General features: G+C 42.1%; 1 protein-coding gene across 2 annotated transcripts; it reads left to right on the forward strand.

Annotated features, from left to right (window-relative positions):
- The first annotated feature begins 1,572 nt into the window (after positions 1 to 1,572).
- LOC145237552 (uncharacterized) lies at positions 1,573 to 23,147 on the forward strand. 2 transcript variants are annotated; one of them, XM_080100460.1, is made up of 17 exons: positions 1,573 to 3,375; positions 3,939 to 4,344; positions 7,414 to 7,504; positions 14,793 to 14,949; positions 15,180 to 15,266; positions 15,511 to 15,775; positions 16,055 to 16,205; positions 17,032 to 17,221; positions 17,295 to 17,350; positions 17,818 to 17,968; positions 18,139 to 18,287; positions 18,587 to 18,694; positions 18,897 to 18,983; positions 19,178 to 19,278; positions 19,418 to 19,753; positions 20,929 to 21,085; positions 21,358 to 23,147. In XM_080100460.1, the coding sequence occupies exons 1-17, from the start codon at positions 1,719 to 1,721 to the stop codon at positions 22,750 to 22,752; spliced, it is 5,544 nt and encodes a 1,847-aa protein (XP_079956586.1). In that variant the 5' UTR covers positions 1,573 to 1,718; the 3' UTR covers positions 22,753 to 23,147. The 2 variants fall into 2 exon arrangements, with proteins under 2 accessions (XP_079956586.1, XP_079956587.1); XM_080100461.1 differs by lacking the exons at positions 1,573 to 3,375; positions 3,939 to 4,344; positions 7,414 to 7,504 and adding an exon at positions 7,814 to 10,769.

Genomic DNA, 23,147 nt, shown 5'->3' on the forward strand with positions numbered 1-23,147 from the left:
TCAGGCAAATAAGGTTACAAAAAGAAAGAAGTATTACAAAGACCAGAAGGATTTGCCCAGCTATATGAATATCCAGTGTAAGCAGAGCAAATGTTATTAGGCTTTCCCGCCGTTTGACGTCCGTAGGGGTGTATTCGATTTCGACGGTTACAGCTTCCGTGACTTTTTAGCCACGTTGGTAAAGTTTTTAAAGCAGTCAACATATCGTGTAGAGTTAACTTTGTTTGCCGAAGGTAACCCTTGGAATTTAGCTGACCTTTTGTGGTTCCTTTGTCGACATGACGCCGATTGTTCAAAGACGTGACGTTTTGGAAAAATACTTCACATTGCGAGGGTATTTGAGCTTTTGTACAAAAGTTTCACCACCCCCCATGTTTGTTGATTCACTTTATATTTGTGTTCGGTATAGGGCTTAGTTTGGGGAGTCTGACATACCATATAACGCAGTGCTTTGAACAATCCAGCGCAACGCGATAAGCTCAATTGCGAAAACTCGATCAAGTAACGAAACGTTTGACAAATGAGGTGGAGATTTTTCGAGGTTATTTTGGCCTAATCTTTTTCCAATCGGCGGTGTGAGCTTTTAGATTTAAACGGCTATTAACCGAGCATGAAGCGACCGCAAAGATTTTTTTGCTGTTGCTCGGTTGACCCAGGCGTAGAAAGGCATTCAGTAAAATGCGGGATACTACGATTTGCTCGCATTTGTTGAAACAACACGGGGGAGTGACCTCGGCGTGTGTTCTCGCTTTCGTTGAGGAGTGCGTTGTAGAATGTTGCGCTGTGCAGTTGATGGTTGCCTGTCTATCAATGTCAATCACTTTTGCGCCTTAGGTATTGATGTGGCGGCACCGTATGCCACACACAATCGGCTTACAAATCTTTGCTGCGGCAGTCGTCAATATGCGGAAACAAATGAGCAGCGAAATGCATGTGAGACTACGTTGTATAAACTTTGAACAATTTTCAAAGTAAGACTATTTGGATTAGCAACTATGGCATATCATGAAACTTCAAAACTAGACGCATTGATTTAGCTTTGTTACGAGCAGGGTTGGATTCAAAACTTATTTTAGACAAAGACATAGCTTCAGTTTTGGTCGAGGTCTGTGATACATGGGTAGTGTTTTAGCATGGCAGGTTTTCTTATCGCATTGTTTGTACAGTAAGTTAAGAACGGCTCAATGCGCGAGGAAAGCCCAAATGCCCAAATGCCCAAATATAATAGCCCAAATGCGATCCATTGACACGCAAATGAGTTGCGTTAAGATCGGAGCCACTCACTCTTTCTCTCCTTCTCATGTGTAATAGTATTTAGTTGCCACGGCCAGATACAAAGCCTGTTCCATTTCTGTGTGGATTTACAAGAATCAAACCCGCATTTCATGTAAACAATCAATTGCTTGAGACTCGGATAACACACTATTACTTCCTTGGTGCCCGAGGGTCACACTGGTGCTCAAGCTATTAGCTGTAGGATTTAGGAAATGCCATTTGCTGTATATGCCATTTTGTCTCGTTTAAGCCGTTATTTAAATTTCTAATATAACGCTTTTTCCCCTTCTGATGCAAATCAGGTAAAACTGTATGTTCGAATAGGGCCAATGTATGTTCGAATAAAAACACGTTCTACAACCTGCGGCTACGACAAACTGAACGTTGTCTTTTATTGACTGTTGACCGCCAAAACAAGTTTTGCATAGTTGGAATTGCCTAACATGTGGAGTAACTCCCACGAGGCCGACCTGATCACTGGAAAATTACGACTCAACAATAACCACGAACACTCAGCCTCTTGTGGGACATCTAGCGGCAAGTTTTCCTACGCCGTGCCGCCGAATCACGTCGACTCACAATCTTCCATGCGATTAGGAGTCGACGACACGGCCGGCCTTGATGAGGTTCTAGACAACGTAAATCGTTTATTGGCAAGCCTTAACGACGAGCTTGACGACGCTTGTAGCGACGACGAAAACAAGAGCGATGTGTCGTCATCGGGTGATGTGGACCCGAGCCACAGCGCCAGCCTTATCTCACAAGTAAGAGCAAAGACAACACCGTTAGTTGCCGCGCTTAATGAGGATGATGCAAAGGCAGGTGCAGACAAACAGGACTTTGAAAAACCTGGTGATAAGGGCCGCGTCCGGGAGAAAAAAGAGAATGAACCAATTGAGTTGCAGTCACGAAGCGATGAGTGCCCAAGTAACTTTTTATTGGAAAGAAAACTCAATTTCCATTCATCGCTACAGGAGAACGGCTTAAAAGACAGTATTACCTCGAAACAATGGACCACAAAATTGCCCTATGTAAACTCGGTAGCTCATAAAAACGACAGCGGACGAGATATCGACATTTCAACAACAATCAGCGTTGAGGAAAAGCCAAGACTTTTACCAAAGGCAAAAAGTCAGGGGGCACTGTGTATCGGATCGTTAAACTTGGCAAAATCAGTCGCTTGCAACGATTTAAAACGATTTGATCACTCGGTATCGGTAGACCGTAGCAGCCCAGTGATATCGAGACACCAGTCGTTTCAGGCGTACAAAAGCTCTCGCGGGAACTTGAATTGTCAGGAAAACGATTTTGCTGAGCAGAAGTCGGAAAGTGCATCACATCAAAATCACGAAGAGGACTTAAGTCCCTCGCCAAGAAGAAAAAGCAAGCAAAAAGCTTTAGACCGAATCGAATCTTGGTTCACGGCGCAACAGGACGCCACAAGTACCGAGGACGCTGAACCAGTGAAGCAGACGAAACGATTTTCCAGTCTCACTCATTCGGCGCCTTTTAAGTTTGCTCAACAACTCATACCAGGGTCAAGAGAGAAAAGAAAACTCACTGGCACTAAAAGTTTGCCAGTGACAAGAAAAAGTCTAAAACTGACAAGAAAACAACGACCTCCTATAACTGATCCGACCGAAGTTATTTTATCACATTCCCTCGATATTACAACACCTGAAAAGGAGACCAGCTCTACAAAAGAAGTTGGTTGTTTGTTAATCGACGACGAAGAAGGACAAGTGGGTCAAAAACCGCCCACCGGTATACCAGGAGACAGTGCTGCATCGGGCAACTGGGTAAAGCAGAAGTTTTCGACGATCAACAAATCGTTCCTCCAGAATTTTCGCCGCAGCATTAGTTTAGAAGAAGCAAACCGAAAATCGATGCGTACCTCGGCCGATAAGCGATCACCGAACCAGAAGGGCAGTCATTGGGGCACGGAGATCCCGCCGCAAACACTAACGCGACACGGAACACCCGACACCGAACGGCAGCCGTTGGCAATGGATAATATGGGACCAAATCACGTGCGACGTTGCAACGACGAATCGATAATGTCAACGACGGGGCGGAACGGGATGGCTAACTACAATGGAGGTAAGGTGTTGTTTTTGGTGGAAATTATAGGAGCTTGTGAGTACACGTGTTTTGGTAGCGGAGTTTTAGCTTAAAGGATTGTATAAAAGAGTCACATAGCTCAAATAACGTTTAAAGTGATCGGGGTAAATATTCTACCTGCCTTTTTATCAGAGTTGTATTATTCGGGCGGGGCTTTTTAGGCCGGGTTCGGTTTAGACAGAGTTCGGGCTTAAATTTGCATACAACATACCTGATTCGGGCCTGACTTCACACTTCATCTATGGCCACATCTGTGTTGTAATTTTGCCTTGGTAAACCAAACTTTTGGAAAATATCGGGCCGAGTTCGTGCCGCAATTTCGGGCAAGCTTTTAACTCCGCTTTACACTACAGGCTGTAGAAATGAATCGTTAACTAGAACGAGGAACAATTAAAATTTTGACAGATATTTTCAGGTGAATTGTAACGTTATACAGGAACAGGTTACGTCATAAATAAATATTTACTTCAAATGAAACTAATCTGTAGTCTACGATGTTGAATTCTGGAAACGGTTGATTAAAAAAGTTGTTTTGTTTGCAGATCAGCGTTATTCGCCTTTGTTTTTCCTTTTTGATTTGGAAAGCACACAACTTCCGTCACGTCGCGCTACTATGGACTCAACCAAAATACCGAAACAGTTGACTAAACGTAAGAACACAAGCTTCTGCCACAATGTGAACGTCAATCTACCATTCAAGGAACCATTTTCCAACACGGACTCTTCACCACTTTCCCGGGATGGTTCGTACGGGACCACGCTGAAACATTCCCACCTCAGTTTTCCCAACACTATGTGGGATTCTGGTGCAAGTTCAGAGGAAAGTATAGGAAGCGAGACGAAAGTAAAACGTCACCACAGCGATAGATACCTGAAGAAACAAGCAGCATTTGACAACTTTGACGACACTGCCAGGAATCCTGCACTCAAAAAAGGCCCAATCGACAAGTAAGCGCTTTACCTACATATAAAAGAAATTAATGTGTGGTTATTTGCACGTATTTTATCGTGTTTACGTCATAGTTGATAAATCAAATTACGTAAACTGGTATGCACATTGCGTCGTCATTCACCGGTGCATGGAAATCAATACCGGGCCATAATATGGTGGAAGGTACGCGTTCAATAGTTGATTAAAAACAGAGCGTGAAATATTAATGATGTAGATCCCCTAATCCTTGGAAAATCAATTTTGGGCAAGGTGGACTATTGGTCTTGTTATTGACTGATAACAACGCTACGTAAACAAATTTGTTGTTATGGGCGGTAAAAATAAAAATTTTGCGAAGACTGGCCAACCATTGCCCCGTACACATTTCGAAGCGACCATTTCAATAGCAAATCAAAACGTAGGGCGAACTCACATAAAAAGTGCAGTCAGTCGTAAAACTGATTACTTAGTGTGTGGAAAAGCCGTGACGTTGCTCTGTAGGAAGAGAGAACTCCTGGAAATTTAGCAGCAAATACAGTTCAGATACAAGCCTCGTCTTACCGCAAATGAGAAACACCATAACACAAAAGCAAAACAACAAATTGATGTTAAGCTCGTAGATGGAAAACGCACTCAAGCGCGAACCAGGCAAAGCAAATATACCTACCACGAAGAGTTACCGATCGCACATATCTATAGTATTTGAGTAGTTAAGGGTTTTGATAAACCATTCCCGCAAGAAACCCCACAACATGCAACTGCCGCTCAAAGAATTGTTGTAAACTAAGTACTGTCTTTTAATATGCTACGTATAAGACGCTTTATGGATTTTTAAGAAATCGCTGATACCTTAACATCTCGGTAAACTTGTGAAGTCACGGGTTTATTGTGCATCTGAGTTTAATTAATACATATTCCTTTTTTGCTTAGCAATTCGCGTAAACCGACATAAAATCTATCATTGTTGTAGTGCGAAACAGCAATTACGTTGACCCAACTGTTTTGAGTCAGGTATACCTGAGCAGAGTTGAACGGCAGTTTTTCACCATTTCCAAGTTTGTATGGCAGTGTTGATGCAACGCAACTCGCGCAACCTGCAGTCATTGTTTGTTCGTCCGATGAGCGGAAAAGCTTTGTGCCACAATGCATCGGCAACTGTGGCTTCACAAAAGCAAACTGCTCGTGTTCGAAGTCTCATCCCACGCGAAAAAGAATGTAGCCGTTTAGCGTGCAACTGACACCTAATGAAGTGGTTCAGCTTCATTCTCGAATACTTTACTATAGGGCGTGCATATGGATCGACCAGGCGTTGTTTGATGATTAAGTTGCCTCGAACGAACGTTTTATCTCCGTTCTCAAGTGTTTGTCATTGAAGGCGCAGCATATCGCGCGTAGATGTAGTGCAGACAAAAAAAGATTCTTGGAAAGTCATGATTGTACAGTGCCTTGGAGCATACAAGACTGCAACTGTAGCCAAATGTGAAATGTGCGTTTTTCGTGGCATTAGTGGCGATTAACATTTGCATCAGGTGTAATGATATGCTGTGCGCTGAACGACGAGGTCTGCACAATTAGCCAGATTGCAGTATAAGTGTGGCCTACGACAAAAGACAGGCTAATTTGTCTCAAATTTACTAAGTTCTTGTTATGGTTCATAAACCATACAAGTTGTACTGCATAGATGAGAATACTGTTGGCAACGATATGGTATATTCTACGCAGTACTTCTACAGCAATAAAAGTCCAACTTGAAAAAAAAACAGGCTTAGATAAGGATGTTATGTTAAACTGTGTAAGGCTGATTGAGCATTACGAAAAGTCCTTATGTCGTGAAAGGAATTTATCGCCGCGTTGCCAAGTGCCATAAACCCTTCACCCGTCATCAACAGGATGGGGGTCAGCAAGTTATCTTCTGACGATCCGACCGTTTCTGAATGTTGGTCTGTACAAATTCGCTTCAGCATCAGGTATGCGAACAAGTTACGAAATTTCAATATTTTTCCAAGATTCACACCAACAGTTTTTCAGAGACTGCTATGTCAGACACGTTACATATATTTTAGTTGAAAAAGTGATTTAACGTAATAGAGATATGCATTTATCAATAAACTGCGACCTTAAATACCAATTCAGCACTAATCGTTTGCACCATACTGAAAATGCAATTGTCACTAAACGTACCATTTGCACTAAATAAATTTATCTTAACATGCTTATAAAACTGCGATCTGATTAACTTTGCGACTTTCATGAAGCAATATAGGCCACCGAATCACTAGTTTCCCAGCAACTCAACAAACAAGTACACCAACGTCTTAAAACTAAGTTCAGTACCAAGCAATCAGTTCAACAGTCGATAAACGAGATCAATGGTTAACCATATTTCAAAATATTAGAAGTCATCTGCACCTCCGCTAGTAAAACTAATAAAACACTTGCGTGACCTGGGTAGTTCCTTTGGCAGAAGGTTAGCTGTCACGCAACCCCGAACGTTTTCGTGCAGTTCGTGGTCACAGAGTCCGCTATTAAGCTCATACAATAATAACCGGTTATACGTTGCCAGCAACACGACCGATTGCTCATCAATGTTGCCAAGCAGCCATTCGTGTGACAGACTTTCCGTGTTGTCTCATACTTGATTGTTAGGCGTTCAGCAAATGTGGAGCAAGGTTTGCGAAATCAGGGGCGCCACACCTGCAGTAAGTGTGAGTGATTAACTTAATTTGGAAAATAAACAACAGCTCGCCGAACTCTGGCGGACTGGAAAGTTCAAACGGGGTCGTAGAATGTTTGAAGCCCAGCTCTTGTGTGACTAGTGATAGCAAATCTGATTTTTGGATTGGAAGTGTTGCCACTTTCATAGAAATACAACAGCGCAAAATGCAAGCATATCCGCGTGTACTCGACAACTTTGTTTTGTAAAGCATGAGTTGCCTAATGTAGTGTTAAATGAGCCCTAAGATTCTGAATTAGGTTACGTATAGGCTACTGTACTGCATGTAGGCGACCTAAAAGGCGAAACTATTATAAGGAGAAAAAGTGAAAAAAAGTTTAGTTTTATAAAAATGAAAACATCTCTTTCACAGAATACGCAAGTCACTTAAGCACGTGGGAAAGACTTCATCATCGCCAATCCCAGGATCAGATGAAATGGCTGAACGAACTTGGGGACCCAATGTAAGTATTTTACATTTTTTTGCTTTAATCTGTAATCAAAAACACGGTTTCCAGTCGTCATGTCCTTGTGTCACGATCGACCGGGTTTGTCAGGTTTCGCGCCTAATTAGCGCTGCTTACGCAAACTGTTGACGTGGCTGTGCTTTTTTTAAACTGACAACCATTCAAAAAACATTTGATTTACATTATTTAAGACCAGCATTATATAACCCATTAGTTTAACTGAAAATCTAACTTTTTTCTATACTTAGATATTATTGTGTCGAAAAAAGTGTTTGTCCAGTTTGAAACAGCAGAGGGACGATTTAACTATTTGGATGAAAGTTTTCTTATTTGTCTTGCTTGACAAGCGTTTGGTAAACTTGTGCATTATTTAAGTAACGCAATCCACAAGGGGACGCGCTAGAGTAGTTTTTCTTTGCTTACGTGAACCTAACACAACCTCACGGTTATGTTGTATTCTGATAGCCTATGCTGCTATTAATAAACTAAATGGAAAAATTGAGGGGTCAGTGATGGTGAAGACCAACAATTCTCATAATAACACACAACAGATCACAACAGCGTGAGACAGACAGGTCATTTGCAACGCATCATTAGCCCTGCAGCGCTTTGCTCGTTATAGCGGACCTACCTGTTGGTACTTATACCTGGCCGTTGAGTTGTTTATGTCCCAAACTTTTGAAAAACAATTCCCGGAACGCATCGAACATATGAAAGTGAAGTTGTCTTCGCTTATCATATCACCTTAGAGATTTGGAACAGTGTTCACAAATATCCCGAGTGGTGTGACATTTACACATTTTGGGAGCTGACGCAGTTAATTCAACGAGCCTCTTTACTTGTCGGATCAACGTCTTTTAAAGCGCAAACTTAAACACGATTAGTAAATTCCGCCCGCTGTGTAAACCTAGAACTGCACAAACAAATTGGAAGTTGGCAAAACAATTTGTGTGTGCTGTGCAGTAATCCAAGATTTGGTTCTTGTTTTGGTGATCTCCAGTCTTAATACGGCAATAATGATATTGCGTTGACCTTTTGCACACAATACACAGTTTAGGCCCCAGACAATGGTTTATTAGATTTTAACAACCTCTAATTGTAACCAGAAAAAGCCGTCCATCCTGTTGAAAGTAGTCCGTTGCCATGACTTGGTGGTGATTGTTTATCAGGGAACATGAAGTGAACGTGCGGGTGACACGAGTTGTGTGGTTGATACAGTGAGAATTTATGAATGATTGCAATGCAACGAGAACGTGCGACTTTGTCCAATGCAACCTGAACGCATTTGTCCAACATCAAGCATGAACTTTTTGGGCTGCGGAGAGCCAGAAGTATAATTGTGTCGCAAAAGCTGCTGCTCAAAGAATTGCTTCCGTTTTGGGGCTCGTTGTACTTTCCGCGTAGGTTTTGCGGTCCGTTGCAAACTTCCTCAGAATGGCGGTTTCCTTTCTCGTGTTCAAGCGCAATGCAGTTATCGCAGTGAGATCCCCTCTGCGCGTAAGCTGGTCTCAACGGCGGCATAGCAAAGCTTCTGGCAAGTGATTTATGCTGATTGACTCGTTGCTTTATCCCTCGCTGCTTTATGCAAACGATGTGCTTCGGGCTAGGACCGCAGGTGAAGGTTATGTTGCCTTTAAAACCGGGTTGTAAAATTTTGTTTCTTTCTTACGTGTAGAAGTGTTACCTATAGAAAAGTTGCTGACTTGCTTTCGATACCGAACTTAGATATCAACTAAACCTTTTGAATATGATGTAAGACAGAAAATTAACACTATGGTTCAGTTTGTTACATCAGGTTGAGTAAATAGGAAAGCTCAGGAGCAAAACAGTTTGATGCTTTGTTTCTTACTTTGAATATAGCGTATTAAGTGCAGGATGGGTTTGGCGAGACAAAAACCTGTGCTTTGACTGTAAACCTGATAGTTACTTGGAGATGTCTGAAAACAAACCAGATGTGGTACTACCCAAGCAACACAGCGGGTTTCGATATTGGCTGAGGAATCGTATTCACCACCATCACCAACATCAGCAACTTGATCCGGTTCATCTTCCATCAGTTACCAACCGAAGCGAATCATTCTGCCTTGGTTTGCCCTCAGCTATGAAAAGCGACCCCTTTCCAGTCGCAGCAACTTTGTCTCTTCCCCGAAACCTTAGTGACCCTGGAATACCAGATAAAAACAAAAAGATGCATTCGCCGTTTAGGAAGATGTTCTCGCTGTTCGTGAGTAAGCATAATCGGAGGCAGAACGAAAATCGTTTCTACGCAAGCTCAAATTCGGTGGTAAGCGATAACCACACACCTTCTTTGTGTAGTCTGGAAAATATCTCCACCGCACCGGATAACCAGACCCTGGCAGTGGGTTGCGAGCAATTACTCGGTATTAAGTTAGAGCCGCCTGTCGAATTCCGCGATAAAGAGGCTGATGAAGACCTGGAATCCAAAAGCCTAAACGAAAGTTGCCAAAGCACCAAAACAGCTGCTGTTGAAAAACCAAGCAATATTCGCAACGATGAAGACACATTTGGCGACGACGAAACAATTGTACGAAAGCGGACTTCAAGTAACAATTTTCAAGTTCGCTACCCTTCAAACAGTATCCGGCGAAGATCTAGACGGCGCTCAGCGCGACAACGAACTTACAGTACCTCTTCGTATCAAAATAGACGAAGAAACAGGTCCACGACAATGTTAAATGCTCAGCAATCTCCCGCACACAGCGTGGGAGATCGACTTGAAGGGAATATCTACTCAAATTCAGGTTCATCTACGCCTTCCTCAACGCGTGTAAGACAGAGTCATAACAGACACACCTCGACCTATCGCAGAGCAAAAAATGCCAATATGAAAACTACTGCAAGCGGGCTTTCTTTACAAGAAACAAACAAAACTGGGAGCGAGCCAACAAAGAGACGAATCAAATTAACTCGTTCTACTCCTGTAAACTCGGTCATGCCTGTTACCCGATTTCGCGATTCGTCTGTTGACTTGGGAAACACGGCAAAGTCAGTCACTGATTCTTCAGCGCTACGGTTTAGCAGTCTGCGCCAGTCTGGCATTCGGCGTCACCGCGTGAGGGCGCTGCGGTCAGCACCGAAAAATGAATCCGGATTTCGATCGCCTGTCCAGAGTCGCAAGAACGCGAACTTACCTAAAAACAAATCGCCGCAGAATCCATGGATTCGTGCGGTTAAGTCAAGACTTGAACATCGCAAGGCTTGCAAGGAACACACGGAGAAAAAGCGCTCGTGTGGTTTTGGGGTAAGTGTCTTCTATGCAAATTACACGTAGTCGACTGTGAGATGCACATGAAAACACTTTTATAAAATATGTAGTTTTCGACAGAAGAAAGGGCACCCTTTTAAAAGTAAATCATATAAATTATTAATGCCGCGCATTGTCTACAACCATGACCGTGGTTACGTGGGCTTCTGTCATTCTTAGAACGCGTTTCCGCCCAGTTTTAGTCGTTTTGGGGCGTGTCCGTCTTGTTTGTGGTCAAGACAAATGTGCATTGATTTCTTAATTGACTTTGCAGTTTTTCGCTGCGACAAAGAGCTTGATGAAAAGAAAACAATTAAAGGCTTCATTGGATGTTAGAACTAGGAAAGTTCTTCAAACCGTGTTCGCGCTAAAATTGACAGGTTTGCCACAAAAGTATAAATGCATCAATTTCGGTTTGGTTCTCATGGGACTTGCTGCATTGGTTTCAAAATAGGTCGGATAAATGATCGAAGTCTGTGTTGTTCGCGAGTAGGTTGACGACTATTTGGTAATGGACTGTACAGTTTAATTGCTTCCGTATCGGTTAATGCCAGGTCACTGAGTACAAACTTTCACACATGTACATCGCAAAAGTATGATCCTTACATTTCAGAAGTTACGAGGCAAGAGCAGGTGTAGTTTCAATGCGCCAAACTTTGACCACAGGGAATAGTTTTGTGCCTTAGCATTACGCTAGAACGTGCTGTTTGGCATAAATTTATCGTCGAACAGACGTAAAATCCTGAGAACCTAATCCCTTTTGGCAAAAAGTTTTTGATTATAAGGCAACTGCAAACAGCTCGTACGTTTAATGTTCTGTAATAAAAACCGCCTTTGAGAGCTTTGTTATTGATTCTGCTTTGGATTGTTTATTGGATTAATTTTGATTTTGTGTAAGGTGTCTTTCCAGTTACTTGAAACCAGCTCGTAACGTTAGTGAGATAGCAAATATTCTTTTTATTCCAAAAAAAACTGAGAAGTACTGATGAGTGCCGATGTCAGTTCAGCGCAAACTGTTTGTGGATTATCTGATTCCTGCCCTTCCAACGTCAACAACCAAACCAAGAAACGATGGCAAAAATATTTCAGAAACGTACGTCTTATGACGTCAACAGTGGGAAGGTGGAGCCGACAGGTCGAGCAACATGCAAGAAACCGGGGGAATTCGGCGCCAGCAATAGCAGCAGAACATGATTATGACAGCTTGGCGTCTATACAATGCGACCAGGAAAACGTATGTACGGCATTGCGTTTATGAGAACGTTAGTAGATCCCAATTCATGGTCTTGATGTTAAAATATCGGTAATAGATGGAGTTTACCAAATTTCTGTGTATTTGGTCGCTTTAGTGTACTGCATAGTATCGTCGTATAAGGTCTAAAGTTTGTGATGATACGCTTTAATATCATTCTGCGTTTTTTTATTTGCTTGCTGAAAGCGTTGATTAGGTTTACGAGTCTTTAAAAGCTTTGCCGAAATATGCTCATAACAAAGCAAATATTTTCGGCTATTTTACTCTGAAAAGAGTTCTTTCGTCACGTTTCTCTGTTTGCTTCTTCCATGGACGGGAGAATAAATCAACATCGTCGACAGGGGGGCCCGCAATTTTTTTAAAGTTCTTAAATTTTGCTCTGTTTGAGGATGATCCCACCTTTGCTAAACAAACTACCAGGCCGAAATCTCGCGTCTGTTATCTGACGTCACAATGACGATTCTTATTGCGAAGCATTGTATTCCCGTTCGAGTTTTTTGTCGGACTGAGTACTTTTTCAGCCGTTGATTGTGGCAGGGATTTAGACAGAAACTTGTGATTTTTGTGGATGTCTGTTCTCACAAGAAAATGTTTTGACCATTTTTCTGAGTTTTCTAAAGCTTCAAATTTTTGAGGTAAGTAATACGCACAATGAACCGACTAATTGGTTTTTACGTACAAATCAGCACCAGGTAACAGCAATTAGTTTTTGTATTTAACGCATGCTACGTCTAAAACCGCAAAAACGGCTACATTCAGACGAAAAATGCGGTTTTTGTTAAGTTGTTGGAAGCGTGCGAGAGGATGGCATGAAGTGGGTCTCAACAGCTCATTAGCCGCACATATCCATTGTAAGTCACTATGCGAAGAGCTGTTAACTGTGACATTAGAGTGGCTCTTTTGGACTGCTGCGATTGTCTGCCACAGCTACGAGCGTGATTTGTGGGCGAATTGTAACCGATCGCACCATGTAGTGACTTTAAACCGTGGATGTTTTTTGTGTCAGCAAAGTGTCTGTTTTGAGTGATCTTTGTCACAGCGCCTTTTATTTGGAAAAGAATCTATCTTGTGATGTTTGCTTAAGCACTTGACTACTATTCTGTTATATTTCTGAAACGTTCGATTTTAATGAAAAGTGGTAGTCACGAGAATGTCCAGCCATTGGCTAAAATGACTAACAGAATGAGCAGCATCGATACTAGAAAGTATATGGAGCTGCCATGGATTTCGTGCGACCAAATTGCGTTTTACGGCGAAAAGAAGGCCAACAGTTCACGAGAGCATGCTGAGATGGTTAAATCATCAAGTTGCACAACACATTGGTATCGTCATTGCCAGACAACGCACGAATTGGCAAAAGACAGTTACAGCAACGTCGTAATCGTAAAAGACTCCATACGACAGAAACCAGTCCGTTACAACCGGTCGCTATCGGAATCTACATATCCGTCAAAGAGTCGGCAAAAGACTGATAAGTGTCAAAATGTGTCCAAACGCGGATATCGAGATCGCTACTTGAGTGATGGAATGGTCAATGTGCCTTGGACTAAATCTATGCCTTGGACCAAAACAGCTAGACGTCATATCGACCCGCGCCACCTCCTTAAAAAGAACCTACACAAAAAGCCCTCCACTAATGACGTGCTGTTCAGTATTTGTACGGGTGGCCCTATCGCCGAGAAAAATAAAAAATCGAAGTGTGTTGGCGCACAAGAACCATTACGAACGCCAAGAAGGGTAAATAGGTTTGAAAGGTCCAGAAGTAAATTAGTTTTAAAAGAATTGCTAACCGCGAGTCTGACTGCAAACGTAGAGTCGAGGCAACTTAAACCACTAAATACAGTATTTGCATGCCCTATGCAACGGCCTTTAGTCGCGCCGCAATACCGCATTGATTAATTGAAGGTTTTCACTGATGGTCTCATCGACCAGAGCATAAAAACGCGAGGCCATCGCACCTGTCCTCGCCAGTGTCCCAGTGATGGCTGAATTGGCAGTGTATTGGTTTACTGGCATCGAGTTTAACGAAGCTTCGGCTGGCCAGGATAACGTTCCGTGACCTAAAATTATCTGTCATTAGACCGAGACGTGCTTCTGCGCCAGCCCGCAGTGCCAGTTAGGGTTACATGCAGGAAGCTGCTTGTGCGAGAGCTGCGTGTTTTGCTTACTTATCGCAACGGTGAAAGCGTAATTTGACAACCAGGATGATTAAGTCTCAGTTGCTGTTTGGGTTAGATGTATTGCTTAACTCGCCCGCTGTGTTGGCGGGAGATATTCAGGAAGAATCGGTAAGACCGTCTTCGTACATAAGCATATTCCCGTTATTAGAATATTTGTGGTATGTGTACCTATAAATCTTTTAGCATGTGGTTCTATATGGATGAGCAATAGAACGCAGTGGGTTAGGGCTAGGTAACATGGCCAGTTTGGCCGTTTAAGATTAATAGTTAACTTGCATGTCGTTAAAAAATGTCAATGTATGTTGCCCACATTGTGAAGCCGTTATGGTTTATGCCATTATTTCGGTATAGTTTGTTGCTGCAAAACTGCTTGTTCTGTGTTGTGTATAGTTTTTAAACTAGTGCAATGAAAACGTTGCAGTAACGGAAGGTAAACAGCAATGCAAAGTTCCTTGATTCGCATGACCAATCGCGCGTCCGTTGCAAACTCTACTTGAAGCAATCAGCAGTAGCGCAGTCGCTGGGCGGTTGAAATCGATAAAAATCGATTCGAAACTTGACTCACTGTTTATGATGGTCTGTTTTCAGGGCAACTGCACTTGGAGCAATATGAGTGGAAGGAAAATGCAACTTGGCAGCACAAGACTTCAAAGCTTATCCGAACTTGAATGTGACGCATTGCAAAAAGTCGCCATCCAACGGCTAACGGAAAGCGATCTTGGCGTTGCAGTCGTTGTGCCAAAAGGTGCGGAACGAGTTTCTTGTTGTTTTATCTTCCGCATATATTATCTGTTTATAGGCTTTGAATGATTTGTCTTATGTATACCAACAACATATATTTCCATACATGCCTGTTTTTGACATGATTGGTTACGCTTGGATATCTATTTTAACATAAACACACTGACATGTGTATAGTCAAAACAAAAAAATTTTTTTTGCCTAAACTTTAATACAAATTGTGTGTTTATGCAGATGACTCAAAAGTAATAAATCGGAAGATTTCGATGCGAAAGAAGTACGCAGTACATTTGTCAGCACGGGATAAAAATAAAGAAAAGGGTAAGTTAACTCAAAGTTTCAAAAATAGCACAATTCTCATTAGCTGAAACACTTGGGTATGTAAAGAATTCTCATTAGAAAGTAATTTTGCACACCAGGCAAGGGGTAGCTTAACTGTGCTGACCTTTGATTAAGTCCGACACAGAAAGCAACTCCTCTGCTCCCATGAGGCCCATTACTGCCCCTTGGCAATATAACGCGATGTATTACCGACTCGAAATTACAACCGGGCGTGATTAAACAGGTTGCGATCGAGTCTTCGGAATACCACTGCTGGAGGTAGTGGAAAACGACCAACTCCTGCGCCTGCAAAAGTCAGCCGCTTTTGCTACAACCCTTGATTTCTCGGTCGCAAACGACGGTGGCGCCGTGAACGAAGAAATACCGCCCCAGCAGTCCGGCGGCAGCTGTAGCAGTAGCTGTTCAGGAAGCGTTGCCAGCATTAACCAGCAGCAACAAAACCTTCAGGTTGCGTCTGAACGACCGTGCATTCATAAATGCATTCAAAAGTGAGTTTGTTTACAACGTGTTTGAATACGCAACATATCCGCGAAGTCGTGTTGGATTTGAACGGCCAATTCTTGAAATTTCGTTCTTCCGATTAAACTTCTACCTCCACAAAGATTTGAACGTTGGAAATCATTTGTGTGTGGCAAAATTTATTACTTTTATTGTACAACGTTTTTAACATCGTGCTATTCTACGTCATAACAAGACTATGTGGTTTAAATTGAAAACATTGTGCTAGCAATTTAAACTATTCACAATCTAACACTTAATATTTGCAGAGCTTCGTCATGCGAGAGTTTAAATGTACAGGAGTACACGACTGCGGACCGGGACAGTGTGTTCAGCAACCCAACCACACCCAGCAATGATGGATCACAGGCCTCGGCAAACTCGAACACTTCCTCAGCCGCTCGTCCGCTCAAACGAAGGGTAAACAATTAACATTGGAAGTGCATGCGCAAAGTTGACCAGTGGTTTAAAGTAGGGATGTACCGAATATTCGGTTTGCCGAATTTATTCGGCCGAATCGGCCACTTTTGCAAAGATTCGGTTTCGGCCGAATAATTTGTTGCGATTCGGCCGAAACCGAATCTTTTATGAACACACATTTAAAGCGTTGTGCGTGTCTTTCCTGCTTAGTACCAACGAAAATCCTGTCAGTTATTATATTTTTTTACCACATTATCGTTTTCCCCACTGCAGACAACTAAATAGTAATTCATTGCCGGGTTGGAAATTATGCTTAAGGCAATGTTAAACCCCACAGAACTGAAATAAGGATAAAACACACCCATTCTGCACTAATTGCCTGGTAGATAAACTTATGTTTTCATGTCAAACGCGTACCGTACGACTTCGCGTGACGTCATAAATGATTCGGTTGATTCGGCCGAATTTATTCGGCAAAACCGCCGAATATTCGGTTTCGGCCGAATCGAAATTTCGCCGATTCGGTACATCACTAGTTTAAAGTTGTTGTTTCGTGAATTTGAAAAAGTCTCAACATCTTTACATCCTATGTACCGCGTAACTTACTAGTTCCCTCGATTTGCTAGTAGGGCAAAACAAAGAACAGATAATAAATAAATGTAGAAATGAGTAATATATTTACCGTTAGAATAAGTAGCAACGTCCCAAGTGGTTTGTCGACTGCATGGTGCTAAGTTGGCTGTTAGCAATTATGAAAACAATAAAGAATATGTTCTCTGTATACTATATGCATGTCAACAAACTAATTTTGACACGACATTTGCAGGGGGCAATCGCAGCAGACTCGCTGAACGAAATCGACCCCTACCAGTCGCAGCTTCTCGAGGCCCTTTCGCTCTCGGTGTCGGGAAAAACCCACAATCACCGTCGGGAAAAGAAGCGCTCTCTGCTGCCACCTACAATGGCGCAAGTTCCCTACGTGGTGCAAAAGTGCTGCGACCACATTACCAAATACGGTCAGTAGAGCGGCGGTTCGCACTTGTACAGCTCTTCCATTGTTTCTTAACGACGGGCAATCCTTCTTTGCAGGTCTTGATGTCACAGGTATTTTTCGCGTTGCAGGCTCGAAAAAGCGTGTGAAACAGGTACGAAATATATTAATATCTTGCTTCTTTACTAGTCCACAGCTACATTGACCGCACGTATTGGTAGGCAACGCTTGTTGTGGGTATATGTTTACTCTTTGAAAATACCACAGAGTGTCAGCAAAATAAAACAAATCCCTTTTTTATGGTGTGTTCCATAACACAACTTGGTAGAATTTAAATTTTTTGCGCGGCTATTAAAAATTTCCACAAACAAAGTGTCCAATTTTCTTACAACCCGGCAACTCTGATCTGTTTGCGTTTTAACGGCCGTAAAAGCTTGGAGGAATACATAAACGTAAATATAAATCATGAGACCGGCATTCGATGATCGCAGTTTTGTCAACAAAATCTTTATCCCTCTCAAGACAAAAATGTTTTTATTGCGGTCCCAGTAGAATGCGTTTTTGGTACTTATCGCCGCGGCTAAAACAGCACCGGAAAAATCGAAGTTTGTTTTCATAAAGCTTCGAGAAGAGTTCGATCGTGGGTTTGACGTCACGATCGACGAGGACTACAACCCGCATGACGTAGCTGCGCTGCTGAAAGAATTTATCAGAGACCTTCCAGAGGCGCTTCTGACGCGCGAACTCTACCACGCTTTCATCCAAACAGCAAGTAAAGATGACGATAATTACAGTACTTAAGAGATTTGTTTTGGGCATATTGATATTTTAATTGTTGAATTGAAATTTTTTTGTTGTGAGTCAACTTCCGCTTAAGAATCGTGTTTGGGACTTCTGTAATGCTATACTGTGATAACATCTTCACGTTTTTGTTGTCAACAGAACTGCCCAAAAGTGAACGACTGCCGACGCTCAGGTCACTAGTGTGGCTTCTTCCACTGACAAACAGAGACACGCTTTACACTTTGCTCAGTTTTCTTGCAGTTGTTGCTGCACACTCCGAAGATAGTGTGGATTCCACCGGCAAAAAGGTAAGGTCGTGTTCAGTCATATAACACTTTAAATCGTTGCCCTGCATGAGCAAAAAAATGAAAACCTGTTGCGTTCCTATACACTTGTTATGCAACACAAATTTAAAAAGTATAGAGAGAAACGCACATACCCACAAAATAGGGTGTATGTTTCATAAGTCAACCACGTCACTTGCGTTTATCGTCCTGATTTAAAATTTACGGATACTGGTCCGGTGCTCAGACCACAAGTAACCTTTTTGCCTATCTATCGATTTGTGATCACTATTAATCGATTTAATTCCCATCGTGTGTGACAGGTGCCTGGGAACAAAATGAGTGTCTCCAACCTTGCTACTATATTTGGACCAAACATTCTTCATCGGTATAAAAAAAGCCCGCAAACAGGCAACGACAATCAATATCAGGTCAGTTTTTGTGCATTTTCTGTGTTTACCACTTGGTGCATATCGAACAAAAAAAATCAATGCTGGTTTTTTACCCCAACCAGCTGGCAATGGAAGGGCTGCGTTAACTTTCGATTTTGCAATAGTTTGATTGGTTTGACTACAATGTCTTGCTATTGTTTCCAATTCAACGAAATAGATTGGTTATGTTTTCCATGAGCAGGTGCAGAGTTTGGAGAAAGCGGAGGACAGTTCGGCGGTGATCACAGTTGTAGAGGAAATCATATCGAATCACACGCAGTTGTTTCAGGTACAATACACCACAATACACATTCAAACAGTTTATTTTTGTTTGTCAAGTGAATTCTCACCAGGTTCTTTCACAATTTAATGAGTGTTCTTTTACCACTAAAACTGCAATGTGTGCTTCTGTATCGAATGTATGCTTTCACTTTCATGTTTTTCTTTCAATCAAATAACAAAATGTTTTAACCATTGTTTTAGATTGTCAAGTACGATCATGATCAGATGTTGCGAACGCTAAACGACACTGATCCAGAAGCCGTAGACTTTCTGTTGCGAAGAAAGGCAGCCAATTACATGAGGTAAAAAAAAGTAACAGCCCTTGACACCACTTAGTCCACTTTGAGTTGTGACATCTTCTTGGTATTGCGCAACAGACTTACAATAGGTTTCATTGCAAGCTTACTGTCATTTGGTATTAACAATTTTTCTGCTTTGAAGGGAAAAATCCAAGCTGTTGACAAACCAAAGCAAACCCAAAGGGCATCACAACACCAGCAGCATGCCGCCCAGCAGTGGCAACAACCACTTTAACAACAGCAACAATAACAACAATCGGGTTGAATTGGCAACAAACGGCAACTGTGGCCCGAAATTGACTGATGTGACAGAATACTGTTCCTGCGAAGAAAACGGAAACAATTCAGCGGACGACAACGCTGCTGAACAAAAACAACATTCCACCATGAGACTCAGTTATCAGCAAGCAACCGGTCACGTGCCTGTGACGCCAAAACGCGATTCGACGGAAAAAGGTGGAAAACTCAAGTTTAAAAGGTAAAAGTCAAAATGAAATTAAAAAGGTTGTATTTGGCAACTTGGAGAATAAATTTTTACGGGTTCCCTTCCCTGAAGGGGACACATATTGTTTTTATTCGTGTTTTTTTTTTCTTGTTTCTTTTTTCTGTCCAACGCTGGTTCGTAACGCTCGTTTGGTCAAGAAAAAGTGCTTAAAAAAGCCCAAAGGAGTAATTCACTGGTTTACAACTGCAGCGATTTAATGCATCGCGGGAGATCGCTGCTTGACGCGTGCACAGGCGTTTTACGAGGCAGTCTTTTTGATGATTAGACATCAGTGCAGTAATTCTATGTGGTTTAATTATAAGTTAACACGCGTATTTTCAGTTTTAGCAAAGGTTTTGTATCTTATAAGTGATTAAAACGATATTTCGGTATTTTACCTTTCAGGCAAACGTTGTTGATTAACATGAAGGTAAAAAAATACATGTTTTCCAAAGATGCAATAAAAAAGTATTATACGGTCATTGACAAGTTGGCCGCCTTAGGACAACTGAAGGTCAACTTGTAGGAAACGCAGAACACAGTTGAGAATGATTTAGCTTCTTTATTTTTTACACATATACTCCAGAAACAATACGTAAGAAAATATAAACAAACATGGGTTGGGAGAAACGTTCTCGTTAATCACTAAGGACTGCGTGCAATTGAAAACCGTGTCAAAAGATCTTGAAACGGTCGTTCGGCGACTACACCGCGATAGGCTACTGAAGAATAATTAATTTATATGAAAATAATGATGCAAAAAGAATACGGACACAACTTTTAGTTGTGGTAATGCTTTCTAATAATTTGTCCTCAAGAATCTAAAAATAACCGAAACATTCGTTTACTGTAAATCCGCACAAACACGAGTGTGGGGACCCATTCGTTTTTGTTTGCAAAAACAATCATATATTTAGATCAAATGATGTGTATAGCAAATTGTTAAATATCGTATAAAATCCATAAAATGGAAGTATATCAGAAAGCCACCTTCTAGTTTTTAAATCATAATGATCAGAACTACAAGTGCAAAGCATAGAAATACAAAGAGCAAGGCAGGATGTAATTTGTTTCTCCTGTTATCCCAGCCAAACCCCAATTCAATTGTCACTGATCCAAAAGCAGCAGAATTGACATTGGACCTAATGTGACACCATTCGTTTCCGCAGACCGTTTTTTAAGCGATCCAACCGGCCACCTGCCAGCGGATCGGACTTGGACGAACAAAATGAAGGGAGCAACAACAGCAGTGGATGCGACGATGTTGGGAAATCTGAAGCAGACGACAAACTGACGATGTTAGAAAGGGGACAAAGTTTTGAAAAGGTAAGATTCCTATGAAGCTTTACGGGCGGTACACATGACACGGAGTGGTTGAAAATTTGCAACCGACCAAGGACTGAACTTTTAAATGCTATTCCATACTTATATGTCAATCCGACTATGATGTCCATTTGTACGTATTAAGCTGTAATGATTATCCACAACATCGAGCTAAAATTGAAAAAAGTCAGCTTGATTTTTTGTTGCATAATTACACATCACCGTGAAGTTTTACATGGAACAGCCCAGGTTTTAGACTTATTTTTTCCACGCAGGAGAGGATCACAGGTGACGTTTCGTCCTCTTCCATGTGGTCCCTTGGAAACAGCGAAGCTGCAGCTGGAATGCGATCTATGTCTTTCACTGAAGACGATCTTCACGATATACTTCAGCCAAGCGACCGCGCATCACCGCAGTCAAGTCGAAGCAATGCATCAATTACTCCTCAGCTTGAATCGGAAAAGTCTCAATCCGCACACAGCTCCATTCCCGATCTGTTTGACGATCACGTGTTTAACGAAGGAAAGGTGAATCATGACGAGGTATCGGTGACGCAATCATCAGACTCCGGTGTTTGCGTGGACAACTTCTGCTTCTCGCCTCGGCCGTCTAAAGACGTCGTGAAAAGACGCGGTGGTTTTAGTTTGAAACAAACAGTTGAAAGCACGCCAAATCAAACGGAGGTTGAAGGCGTAAGACGGAATAGTGACTTAGCATCAGTTAACGATAGCAAATCTGCAAGCACTGACTCGTTGCTGAGTACGGACGAGGACAGCACAGTTTTGACAACGGGTCCCAGTAACACAGCTGTTTGCCCACCCTACAAGGAAGCGCCAGTGTTCACCTCAAAAATGAGCGTAAAGTTTACTGCAAACTTGAGCAACAACAACAACAATAATAACAATAACAACAGTACAAATGTTGGAACTGCAATCCATGCAACCCAGTTTGTCCGACGTTCCAGCCAAGTCATACGTCTTTGCGACAACAACACTAATACAACTGTCGCTGAGCAACAAGAAGCTTCAACAACATATGAAACAAAGCGTAGCGAGGCCTCGAACTATTCCGAGTCCAAGATCCAACCGACAGCACAAGGAAGCAACCTACGAACACGAAACAGACTACCAAGTAGCCTTAGCCCGCGCCTTCAGCGACAGTACGGTGCTTCAGCCACTGGAAGCACACCGGTGCGGACCAGAACACGTGTAAGAGCAAACAATGTAAATAATGGTGAAGGTTTCAATGAAAAGGAAGTTGACGACATCGTGGGGAAAAGAATAAGAAACACAAACGGATTAAATCGGGAACAAAAGCAACAGAGCCAGTATATGGGCGAAACAATTCTAGCTGAAACTGTACCAACGATCGAAAACGCTTCGATTTCGCTAAAAGCAACCACTCACCGGCCTACGCAACAATATACACCCAATACTGCCAATCCATCAGCCTATAGAACGAGATATGGGAGACGTTACAGCAAAGATGATTTATCTATTTCAAGCAAACCAAACAGCAGCGTCTCCAAGTGGACAGCCTCGGGGCTGATACCGAGAAACATTAACCTGAACTCATCGTACAACGGTGGTCAGTTTATCGCTGACCGATCTGCAAATCATTTGCAAAGCGTTCGCGACGATCAAAGTAGACTTCCCGAGACCTGGGTGTGAGACTCTTGCAAAGCGTTTTCTTTTTTTTTCTCTTATTCATAGACTCTTTATTCATATTGTTCTAATTTCTATGTGCAACGTGAAAAGTACCTTGCGTAAAATGCCGATGAGCTGAACCTATCTGTACACAAAAGACAAGGTGCTATGGTGTGGAAACACTGTCCGTTGCGCGGGTCTGCAGCATGGGCAGCATCATTGGTTATGCTTTGTGTTTTTTTGCGTCTGTGTTTTTTCTCCTACGCTTGGACGCTTTCGGTTTGGTCGCCCACTTGATTTTTTTATGCTCATTCACTATCTGTTTCTTCATTCTCCCACTGTTCCATTTACCAACTCATATAAATGTTGCAAAGTAAAAAAATGTCAAATTTTGTCAATACAATTCGTGTGTCAGGCAA

The sequence above is a fragment of the Phallusia mammillata genome, chromosome 7, assembly GCF_965637545.1.
Source record: "Phallusia mammillata chromosome 7, kaPhaMamm4.hap1.1, whole genome shotgun sequence".
In the NCBI taxonomy this organism is placed as follows: Eukaryota; Metazoa; Chordata; class Ascidiacea; order Phlebobranchia; family Ascidiidae; genus Phallusia; species Phallusia mammillata.